The sequence below is a fragment of the Hippocampus guttulatus genome, chromosome 19 (genome assembly GCF_054856545.1).
Source record: "Hippocampus guttulatus isolate MCC_2025c chromosome 19, RoL_Hgut_1.0, whole genome shotgun sequence".
Classification (NCBI taxonomy): Eukaryota; Metazoa; Chordata; class Actinopteri; order Syngnathiformes; family Syngnathidae; genus Hippocampus; species Hippocampus guttulatus.
In genome coordinates this window covers 3,846,442-3,858,699 of record NC_141279.1, presented here as the reverse complement: position 1 = coordinate 3,858,699, position 12,258 = coordinate 3,846,442, and the positions used below count along the sequence as shown (strand labels likewise).

The following is a 12,258-nucleotide window of genomic DNA, read 5'->3' as shown; positions in this document are numbered from 1 at the left end:
TAAGAGCGACGAGAGAAAACGGATTGATTTGAGCTCTGGGACAGAGGCCAAGCAGAATTAAGCTTGAAACGCGAACAGTTCCGTGTTCGGTTTGTCGAAAACGACCGCCAGGCTTCATTCGCTAACACACACACATACACGTACTCACACATGTGGGCACACACATTCTATATGGTGAATTCCATTTGAATAGGTTCAGTGACTGATTGTTAAAATTTAGACTTTTAGTTCCCTATTTTCATGTGGGGTTTTTTGTTGTTATCTTTGTGGATGTTAGAAATGTGGTTTGCGCCGTTGTGGGAGTGAACACAGCCAATTGAAATCGCTCCTCGCATTCCCTTTAAATTCAGCACAGGTGAAGCACGCAGGCTACATGGCAGAGCAGAACGGACTCGCTCGCTGGAGTGCGTGCAGAAGATCGAGGCACACGGCGAATGTTTATATAGAATTGCAAGAAGCGCTGGCGGGGTGCTTTTAGAAATATATTACAGATGATGATAATAATAATGGATGGAGGGTTCAATGCACGATGATGTCATACTTGACTGAAATGCAATGATATCCACCTTACATGATAGATAAGAATGTGTTTGCCTGTGCCCGGATCAAAGCCACCAAAATTGCGTTAGACCACTTGCACCACGACTTAGACCTGGTTCCACATGGTCTAAAGTCCGGTCTACTTTCTGTCACTAAATTATCAGCTTTGCCAGGGGCATGTCATCTAAAATGCACACGGTTAGATTCGTCAGTTCGAGACGCATGTGCGCTACGAAAATTGAGCCCTTTGATTTTAGTAAACAGACGACGTCCCAAGGAAATGGAAATGATGTGCCTCAAGGTAGCAATGTTCAATTTGTCTTTCCATCGTGGCGAAGCTGCATTTTGTTTTAATAGTTTCATTCGACTGTAATCCAAAATGTTTTGTCCATCGCATAAAGCTTACAAAATGAATACTAATAACTGGAAGGTTGGCCAATTGGAGTTGTGTGGCTAAAAAATACTGTCAGCTCGGACGAGTTCTTTGCCAACTGACAACCTGACTGTCAGCATTCACGTCAACACACCCTCGGTTTTTTAGTTTTGTTTTTTTGCATTTTCCGGAATAACTTCAAGGAGACATTTTGTGCAATTTCTTTAGTCACGAATCCGTGACGGTATTTCAAGACATCACACTGTTAGAACGGGCCAGATAAATTTCTCTCTCGCCTCTATTTGCGTTCTGTCGCTCGTTCTTTCAAACTGGTGTTGGGAATGAAATTGCGCATCAAGTAGGCAGTCACGGTGAGACCCACATACCTGATTATTGTTGCATTATAGCGCCATAACTATTCAACTTGTGTGTGTGTGAGTTGGTGTGTGTGCGTGTGTGCACTGACACACGCGTGTGCCAGCGAGGCTGTATGTGTGAGAGAGAGCGAGTGATGTAATGCCATTATTCTCACGTCCCCGTCTTTCCGTTTTTACCGTTCTCTCTCCAGTCAGCACTTGCCTCTCTGAATGCTTCCGCGCCCGCCACTCATCTAGCGCCAGTTCTCTCTCTCTCTCTCTCTCTTTCCCTCCATTCTTAAGCTTTTCTTTCCGCCACTCTGTACTTCTCTCTTCCCCCGTCTCGTTGGCTCTTGCGACAAATGCTGCTACCTTCAGCACTTCTCTCTCATTGATTGGAGGCCGGATAAGCTGACATCATCTTTCCATCTTGGGGTGTTGCCCTTATTCTTTCACTCTTCCTTTTTCGCCTCACCTTCACGTTGCTCGGGTTTCTTTGCTGCAAATATTTTGAAACGGGGCAAGCAACAAAGGATAAAGCAACGTACTGTAACATCAATCCGTCTTTTGGTCCCCTCTTAGTTTTGATGTGGGTGTGCGAGAATTTTGTGGGTGAAAGTAGATACCAAGGAATCTTAGGGAACCCAGTTGTAGATAATCGGCGCAAAAAGTGTCACGAATACCTTTTCATCCAAGGTCACTTTTTTGTTTTTGCTAAAATGACCTATTTGTATTAAAACAATCATTTTTCTCATTAAGTTGCAAACCAGAGAAGTAGTAGTAGTATTTTTTTTTTTTATAATACTACTCCAACAAATATTAATTACAGTATGTCATTACTGCTGTTCTCTGGAGAGCAATCATTGGACTCCATTGTGTTTAAATCCCCCTAGCGACCGTGTTGGTACCTAAATAAAAAGGCAACCAGAAAAATTTAGGAGTGCGTATAATGTGAAAGGTTGCGTCACATTAAAAAAAAAAAAAACTTGATTCAACTAGCTAATTTCGGAACCACTTGGACCGCCGACGGCTATGTAATGCTTGATGTGAGCGACGGGCCGGGATGTCCGCTGACTGATCGAAGCTAAATTTAAAAAAAAAAAAAAGGTCTGTGTTTGTTAGGATCAAAGCTCCTATCAATTACAGCAAGGTTGCGGTCCCACGAATCTTTAAGAAAACAGCCGCAACACCGGCTGAAGAACCCGAGGCTTTAATTAGAGCCGCAGCTTTTTGTTTTTATTTTGCTGTGCTTTGCTTTGCTTTCGGATGGACAATGGATTAAACGGATTAAAAACACTGCCGAGGGGTTGAGGAATTCTCGTGAGATTTGGACATGCATGGTTGAAATCCCTTTCTCCAAAATATTTCAAGGGGGAAAAAAAAACCCCATCCTGATCATGCTGTCAATGATATTAAAAAAAAAAAAGTTATCCTCTCAGTTTCTCTCATCATATCATCCATCCACCATCCATTTTCTGATCGGCTTATCCTCACAAGGATCGCGGGTGTGCTGGAGCTGATCCCAGCTGTCTCTGGGAAGTAGGCGGGGAATACCCTGAACTGGTTGCCAGCCAATCGCAGGGCACACAGAGACGAACAACCATCCGCACTCACAATCACATCAAGGGACAATTTAACCTGTCGCGCATGTTTTTGGAATGTGGGAGGAAATTGGAATACCCGGAGAAAACCCACGCAGGTACGGGGAGAACATGCAAACTCCACACAGGAAGGCCGGAGCCGGAAACGAACCCTTCACCTCTGTACTGTTAGCCCGACGCGCTATCCAGTCAACAAGTGGGCCTCATCATATCATGAAGTCACTGATTTCATTGAACTGGATTAAAATATCGCACGCGCTGAACCGGATAGTCGCCGCTCGCGCACAGAGAGCAAGCTGACGTCAGGACCTTCCCACGGAATCTTTTTGTAACCGCTCCAAAGCATCTCAAAATTTGAAATTTAACGCAGCAGGCGGGCGGACTGAATGCATTGCATGTTCTCACTTTTGCGCCTTGCTTGATGACGCGGTTTCTGATGGACCAACGGTTTTGCGACAAATACAGGCTGTTTGCAGTATATCACTGGAAAAGTCACGCCCCAGTGCATGGTATGCCAGAAAATGTGACTACATTAGGAATGGGCTCTTTTTTTTTTTTTTTGCAGATTCAGAATTTATTCCCAGCATTCATTGACCTTCTGCGTTCTGTGTGCTTCTTCGCAGCAGATAGATGACGTCACACAGACGGAGGGTTCGCAGCAGCTTCACCTGCAGCCGAGTGACTCGTCAGAGAAACAGCAGCCCAAAAGATTACACGTCTCCAACATCCCTTTCCGTTTCCGGGACCCTGACCTGCGGCAAATGTTTGGGGTAAGATGGGCCGCCATGGACGCATGATTTTTCTGGACTCTCTGGCGTTTTTGGTTTCACAAAAGCAGACAATTGGGTTCCGCGTTGATCAAAACTGAACTCTGAAACTCAAAGGGCCAACATAATAACATCAAGAATGTGAATTGTGTGCCTTGAATCAGTTTGCGAGGCTCTCGTCATCAAACTAAATAATTCACACCCTTACCTTTGCGTGGCCCTTTACCCAAATTAGGCTGGCTTTATTAATGTTTCATCTCGCATGTCTGTCTTTAAGTGGTCCTCCAAAAGTCAGAGTGGTTGGGAGCTCGCCGATTGTATGCTCCACTTGCACTTTACACGTGTAAAAGAAACCTTAAGTGAAGACTTATTGCAGGGGATGCAAACTGTACTGACGGATGTGTTTTCAGATCATTTGATAGAGATGAAACCTTGGGTTAAATATAAACCCGCCTCATTATATCGTTGCGTCTCGCCAACTTTGTCGTGACTGTTTTTCTGCACCGAAGCCTTTTCAGGTCAGATGGTTGGTAGATGTCAGCTGTAAAACTTGAAGACCATTTGTGTCCTTGCTTCTCGGGAAGTCAGCAATAGATGTTGGGCATGAAAGCTGACGTAATGCGACGGCGCATTTCTGATTGGCCGATATATCTGGAAAATTAGTACCCCATTGTTGGGCCCAACCTCACAACCTGCGCGACGCTCCCGTCAGTTTCGGCCGTCTCACTCAGCGTGCGGTATTAACGCTTTCTGGGTCAGCGGTTACTACAGTGGACAGTTTGTCATGTTAGCGGGTGACCGGATGCATGAAAGGGTTAAAACATATCCGTGTGCATGATGCGGCGTCCTGAATACAGCACGCAATATCGTCTTTGCCGCCGTTTTCTGTATCCATAGAACACAAACACGCATATTATTGTACCAAGCAAACCCAGCCCCCCATCCACCCCCCCGCCCCGAGTATGAATATTTAATAGGAGGTCGGAGTTATGCGTCTCCAACTCCCACACTCGCCTTCCTGTTTCACAAATGGACTGAAACATCTGCTCCTGTGGGTTCCGCCAGCACTTCCCAGGCCTCCGAGCTCTTGATGTTCGGAGAATGCACGGGGACGGAAGGGGGCCCGTCAGTCGAGAGACAATTAATGGGATTCTTCAGTGAGGTTAAAAGGGAGTTTATCCTCATTAGGTGTATGTGGGGTGACAGCGGCAGCTAGGGGTGCTGGAGTGAGTGTCGGCGCCTGTTTGGATTTGTGTATTCTTGAGCAGTGCTGGGACTCTATATCCAACCCCCCCCCCCTCCCCCCCGCCATCACCCTCCACCCCACCCAGCAGTCTCCAGTCACTTAGTGGATTCTCCGAGGCACTGAACACTGCACCGCAATTAACCAATGATGGCATCAGACTGGGTGAAAGGAACAGTAGAACGGGAAAAGGAGAATAAAAGGAGACAGACAGTCTCAGCCCGTCTTGTTGAACACACGCTCGCAAACACTCGGGGAGGGGATGGATTCAAATTACCGGTAAAATCTGTGCCAGGAGGAATTTTCCTTTTGAAACGATCGCCCACTTTTTCCTCAAGAAAGCATTGTTGAGCATTGTTGTATTTGTTTGAGGGGGCACATCATGGAAAAGGTTTTTTAATTGCTGATGAACAAAAAGCTGTTCGGTCCCCTGTATTGCCACAGCTTGATTTTTGTATGAGTGCAAGCCTCATTTTGAACCATGGAAGACATTCTGGCGTACTGAGTCTGTTTTCTTTGAAGGTGCGCCCGGCACACCCAACAATTTGGTGGCCGAGAGTCGGTTCAATCTGACGCTTCCTGGAACCACGTCGAACAATTGGCGCAGGTAGCCGAGTCACAATTTTGCCTGCAGCTAATTTCCAAAAACGTCCAAGAAAGCCATTTTTTTTAGGATTTTGATGTCATAGGCTATTTTCTAGGCTAGTTAGTAGCCAATTGTAAAACTGAAAGACTTTGGGATCAATGGATGAATGAATCTTCGCAAACAGCATCGCCAGTGTTCGCTTCTGATAAGCGATGCAAAACTCAAAAGTTGTCGGTGAAGTCGCCTCCTGACAGATGCGTTCACTGTTCCTTTGTTTTCGTAGTTCCCTTGAGTCAGGATTCCGCTTAGGAAACCCAACGACCTACCCAACCAAATCCAAGACAAGTCAGTACTGTGCAATGGAAAACCGGCAATTGGACTGTTCCTGAATGTGGTATTTTTCCTGAGCCGAAGGCAGAAGCAATTGCCGTAAAATGTGTCTGGTTTCCCCGCCTCACTAATATAGATTTCAGAAGAACCGAAGAACTTCCTTTCATTTAAATTGGGATGTGTGAGCAGCAGACACAAATCTATTACAGTTCCGCTAAACTACCGCCGCGATGCAAACAAAGGCAATAACTGGGCATTACGGCAAATGGAATTCGGAGTCATCTCAGCCAAAGTTGTAATAGAAAAGCATTATGAGAGCATTAAACGAAGCCATTTTAAGAAGTTCAATCAAAGGCGAATCCCAAGAAACGTATGTATGGTGAACAATAAAGTAAACATAACCTCCAAAAGCAGTTAAAAAATATATATTTAAAAGCATTAGTTATCTTTGTATCCAACTTTTATCTTTCATTCATTTAATGGAACTACATCATCATTTCGAACGCTCTGAAAGCTAAAGCGTCTGGACCCGCGCCGTTGAGCCTTACGCGGGGTGAAACCTGACAAGTTGAGACGCAGGACTGCTGTCCCTTGAGTATCGGCTGCGTTTAATTAATAAACAGGCACTTAGTGAGCCGACCGCAAGAGGGTCCTTACTGTCACCCTCCCAGAGGTAGGGGTCCTAAATGAGTCATTAGATACTCGACACACAGTCACTACCGACATACTGCCTGTGTGTACGTGGATGTGAGTGTATGCATCGGGGGTCGGGTAGTGTGGTAATAGCATTTTAATGATAGCTACACCTGCCTAATCACCTGTTCAGGAGCCTTGCAGCATTCCACGTAACCCAGCATTCTCAGCACGGGAATTATTTTTAATGTGTCCTGTTCAAAGCTTCCCTCTCGTTTGCCTTCCCAATGATTCCACAAGGCTCCATTCTCGCCTTCTCCGCATCTGAGGAAGCGAGGTGTAATTATAATCCAAACTTGGCTAATTCACATCAACGTGTCATTGGAGTCGTACAAAATAGCTTTTTTGCGACGTCAAGGCTTGTACTCCCAAGTGCAAACGGGAGGTTTGAGTCGAGGCAGGACAGCACGTGTGTTTGGACAAGAGTTTGTGATCGATTTCTTCTTTTTATATATATATATTTAAAATGTATCATCAAATCAATACAGGTGAAACTTTATGAGCATCAATAACTCGTTGCAGGCAGTTTAGAATGTCTTCTTTTTTTATTCCTAAAATCACGATGGAATTTGTGCTGTAAAAAAGACCCATTTAATAAAAACAAAGCGAATGATACAACACCAGGGGTCTGTATTTCTCTTTCTCTCTCTCTCTTCCTCTCTCTTGCTAATAACTTACGTTTCGGATCCTGCTCGATTGTGTCAAATCCCTTGTGCCAACTTCTGAAGGGATTTGGCGCCATCAACTGGAGACTTGAGTAATGACATCAAAAATGGATGGATGGATGTACTGAATAGAATTCTTGGATCCATCCATCCATCCCTTTTCTACACCGCGTATCCTCATTGTAGTGACGGTTGTGCTGGAGCAGCCTATCAGTTCATGGTGATGTGAAACTATCCTCATTGTAGACAGTGACACTGGTGTTGCATCAGCTTTCACTTCTTGGTTATTTCTGACTTACCAGTGTCATAAAAGCTTGGAACCGAGCGCCTTCGGGGACAAGCTAGACCGACTCTGCAATGCTCCCGAGTCTGGATGAATCTGTGAAGTTGCAGTCAAGAAGGGCATCCGTCTGTAAAGTCGATGCCAAATTGTATTTGGAAGTGAGAGATAATGAAGTTGAGAAAAAGGAATGCCCAGAGCTGGACTATTTGGAGAAGGCTTATCCAAAACGTATAAGCGTGCATATTTTTCCAACGTTGAGCAAAGATGCAGTAAGTGGAGAATACGGGGGAGAATACTCAAACCTCACATGGGAAGCCCGAGGGTGAGATTCGAACCCCATACTGCACCTCGGAATGTGAGGCAACCATGCAAACCGCTTGACCGCCTTTTCTGCATGTTTAAAACTCGTGACCACGATTATATAAAACCACTGCTTGACCACAATCGCACATGAGGACTATCCTCAATCTGCAGTCCTAATACCCTTTCTTTAAAATTAAAAAAAAGTATATGCAAAATATTGAAACCTCGTGGATTTTCAAAATAGAAGAAAAGGTCGCACTAAAAAAAAAAAAAAAAAAGACAGCTTTAAGATCCAGATAAATGCCTTCTAATTGCGTCGCAGTGCTTCAGTAACTCCATCTGGCGCACGCATCTAAGCAACGCTAACTTGAGGACATTGATGGAGAAGGATAGCTCAACAATGCAGCATTGCACTTAAGTGCGGCTGACGTATCTATAAATTACAATTGGGGTAACCTGCTGTTCCGCTGACAAACTCAAAACGATGTGCACTCAAGTGTCGGACACCTCTGTCAAGATTATCTATTTGAAAGTACTCAAAGTACTTGAGTTTGAGCATTCCGGAAAAAAAAAAAACTGTGTTTCACACAACATACATGGATCCAATATTATAGTTGATGAATAATATTCTTACTTGAATGGAACTGGCAAAGACAAAGGTAAAGAAGCCACGCCAATGAAAGTTGATGCCAAATGTCGTGGTGATTTGAAGGAGCTCTTGAGTTTAATGATGTGCTGGAGCTCCACTCATGAGTTCATGTTGATCGCTAACCTTGCCAGGCGGTATGTTAATACTCAACCTTGCCTTCTGCATAACTAGACCTTGAATCACAGTTTATTTCAATAAATAAATAAAGATGGCGCAGACAACAGAGTAAAGGCAAGGTCGCCGTGCCAGCCCTGAAAATTAGAGATGCCTACCAACGATTTCATATGCAACATGTATGTAAAGAAAGCCAAAGTGCTATTTTCAATCATATGAGCATTTAATTCCATTCTGATCCAATTTAACCCTTTCGGGGACGGCGGTCACTCCAGTGGGCAGTTTGTTATCAGGTTACAGGTTATCATTATTTGTGCGCGAAAAGGTTTAAAATGTATTCTCAACAGTGACACGGAACAAGCTTTGGAGTCATTCAGTCTGTCAGTGTTGTGTGTGTGTGTAAGTGGCAGAGATCAGAGACACGCATTCTGATATTTGTCTGGGGCTGGCCCCAGTGAGAGGCCTATCTACAGACCACTGAACAAGCAATTTTGTTCGGCTAGCAAGGTTTTTCTCTCCGCTCACACAATCTGGGCTTTACTTCCTCCCAGCGGATGGTTGCATTTAGAGTGTGTACACGTGTTGCTCAACCTTGGCGATTCGTGTTGCTTAATTTAGTGTAAAATAGAAGCTGACACATTGCGACAGCTTGTAAATCATTTGGGGTTGTTGGATGTGTTCTTGCCTTTTTCCCCCCCCCCCTTTTTTTCAGGAAATCGCAAGAAAGTGTAGATGGGCACGGGCAGACATGCTTTGGCCACACTGATCGAAGCGATATTTCACTATAAAAACAGAGATTTTTGCCGCTTTTGCCAAGCCGTTATATTTGGGAGCTTGAACAGTTTTTATTTGTTACAGAATATTTCTTTCTGTATAAAATCCGACTGACTCCTCGTGAGAACAATCTCCTCTGCCTGAAATCCGGTTTAAGTTGCTCAATTCAGATTTCGTTTTTCATCACATGGCTGAGTTAAGATATGCTTTATAGCAGCGTAAACATCCAAACTGATTCTCAGAACGAATCCGGCCTCGATTATATCATATGTGGATGAAGATCAGGTTTTCCGAAATACATGTGTGAAATTTGTCAGTCATGCAATCTGTCAGTCAGATGTTCCAAAAGGAGTTTAATGTACCGTATTTTCCCTCCTATAAGGCGCACGTAAAAGCATTCAAGTTTCTCGAAACCCAACAGAGCGCCTTATAATCTGATGCGCCTTATATATGAATCAATTTTCTGGTTTCTTGAACGTAGTATTTTAAATATTCTGTAAAGTGCTTTGTTGTATTGTATTCCCTTTAGAGTATCTCCATCTAGTGGATGCATAATGCAATTGCAGTCACTATTGTAGCTTCTATTCTTTGCGCCTTATAATGCCCTGCGCCCTATATATGAAAACAGTTTTAAAATAGGCCATTCTTTGAGGGTGCGCCTTATACGCCGACACACTTTATAGTGCGCAAAATACGGAAATTAGTTTAAAAAAAAAGAGAGAGTTCCAAGGGGGAAGCCCTTCATACTTGACACGCAGCCAAAAGTCGGTTCCTGCATTTCTTACAGTGTTTGTTTTATTTTTCTGGCCTTATTGGCTGTAATTTTGACTTTACTACGACATTATTGTAAACTCACACAGGATGATTCCAGCAGAAACCTGTTTCTTCTCTAAGTGAAAATTTGAGACACTCTAATTGTGTTTTATCTAAAGAGGGAGGGGGAAAAAAAACAACATACAATGATGGGCATCATTAAGATCACTGGTGTGTGCCAATACATTGCACAGCTATAGCATCTGCCTTGGTAATGTTCATTAAAAGCAGAAAGCCTTTCGCGCCAATACACACACACACACACACACATGCCCATATACACCCGTCTTTCTCACCACAACGGAGCAAACACGGCATTAAATGGCATCGAGCGTAAATGAGTGTTTTAATCATCTAATTGTCAGGTCAAGAGGAGTTTGATCATTTAGAGAATTGCATACCTGACTTAGAAACGCTACGCAGGGTTTGGGGATTTCATTTGATATTTTGTTCGCAAGATGACTGCATGCCCGCATTCTAATGACCCCATTCTGTTTTCTCACCCTGTCCTCTCCTCCTTGTCCCATCTTGTCTCTAACAGCAATTTGGCAAGATTTTGGATGTGGAGATTATTTTTAACGAGCGAGGCTCCAAGGTAAGTCAACATCAAGGTCTACAGTACACACGTGAATATGTTTTGTATTTCCTCTGACTTTACTCGGTATCCCTTGTCTGCATTTTCTCTCCCGCGATGGCTCCTCTGTCTTCACAGCTCTTTCTTTCACTCCGTCTAAGGGTAATTACAAAGTTATCAGTTCCGATTGCCTTCAGGCAGCTCTTAGACATTTCCCGCCTGCCACCATACGTTGAGACCGACGCTCAACCGCCTCTCCTCTTATCTTAGTGCTGACATCAGGCCGCTCACAGTATGCAAACACGCTCGCACTGTCCCTGACTAGTTAGCTCCCTGACCTACAGCAGCGAGAAATAACCGCATATTGTGGGGGGCAAGCAAAACAGACGGAGCCGATCAAATAAACAAATTCAGCCTCACCGGCTGTCAACGACGAGCGTGCGAGCGTGACACGTATTAGCCAGCAGCACACACCAGCCGCAGCCGGTCAAGAATACACAAATGGAACACGTTGGCCGACAGATTATTCTTGAAGGACACCCATTAGGCACGTTTTTGACAGTTTAATTGTGTCACATCATTAACTGATAACATGTAAAAGTGGGAAGAGAGGGAGGGATAATTGCATCCAAGAACCCTCGGATGCAACCCGGCACACAGTGGCGCGGCCCCTTAACGCATTTGGCGCGCCAGAGTACAGAAGGGGAAGTGAGCGTTCTTAAATTTGAATAAATTAATAGAGGCATGAATGGAAAAAGACCTGCAAACGATATAATCGATGGGGGGAAAAACACATCTGATGCGATGCTGATTAAGTCAAATTACGTGCTTGTGACGGTTCAAGGGATTTGATCAATACAAATCTATATATTGAGAGAGATGGGTATCAAAAATACTTCAAAATGTGTGTGTGTGTATATATATATATATATATATATATAAATTTTTTTCAATTACATCATAATTGTAATTAGGAAATCAGGAAATTAAAGATCTTTTTTTTCCCCCTTGCTGGTATTCTTTTTCGGTTTCCAATTCAAACTTTCTTTTGGCCTCCCGTCAGAAAAAGGCCTCTTGAGCTTGAAAATTCAAATGAATCGGAATGAGTTTTGTCACACAGCCTCTGATTGGTTGAGAGCACAATTAGGAATTAAAACCGCATTTTTCGTTCATTATACCAACTCAAATTAAATGTAATTATCGCAAAAATATCCTTCATTTTATTTCATCTTTGTTAATTCATTTTATTATTTTAAATGTATTTATTTTGGTATTACGGTTCGATCAAACAGAGGAAGGTCAAACAGTTGTTTAAAAACTGCAGTTTGCTTAAGTTTATCACACCATGCTTAGAGCTAAAGAACCACCCCCCCCCCCAAAAAAAAATCTAACAAACCCACTCTAAAAAGTAATTAAATAAAAATAACTGTTTTGTAAAATCAAACTATGACAGCCCTGGTTCCCATTATAGGTATTGAAAGACCCTGTCGGAAATCAATTCAATTGTGTGGCGCCTGTGGACAAATTAACATTAACACTCACATAATATGATTGAGTGACACTTCGGATACAGCGAAAGGGCTTCCTTCAGTTG

The 12,258-nt window shown here is 43.5% G+C and overlaps 1 protein-coding gene across 7 annotated transcripts in view; it reads left to right on the top strand.

Annotated features, from left to right (window-relative positions):
* The window catches only part of rbfox3a (RNA binding fox-1 homolog 3a), a 220,247-nt gene that overhangs the window by 180,581 nt on the left and 27,408 nt on the right, over positions 1–12,258 (top strand). For 6 of the 7 annotated variants that reach the window (XR_015104126.1, XM_086138891.1, XM_086138893.1 and 3 more), the window contains 2 exons: positions 3,494–3,640; positions 10,632–10,685. Coding sequence is in view for 6 of the 7 variants with exons in the window: in XM_086138891.1 (XP_085995017.1) it covers positions 3,494–3,640; positions 10,632–10,685 (201 nt within the window). In the remaining variant the exon portion in view is untranslated. The remainder of the gene's footprint in view (positions 1–3,493; positions 3,641–10,631; positions 10,686–12,258) is intronic. The other variant, XM_086138894.1, reaches the window with a different exon arrangement.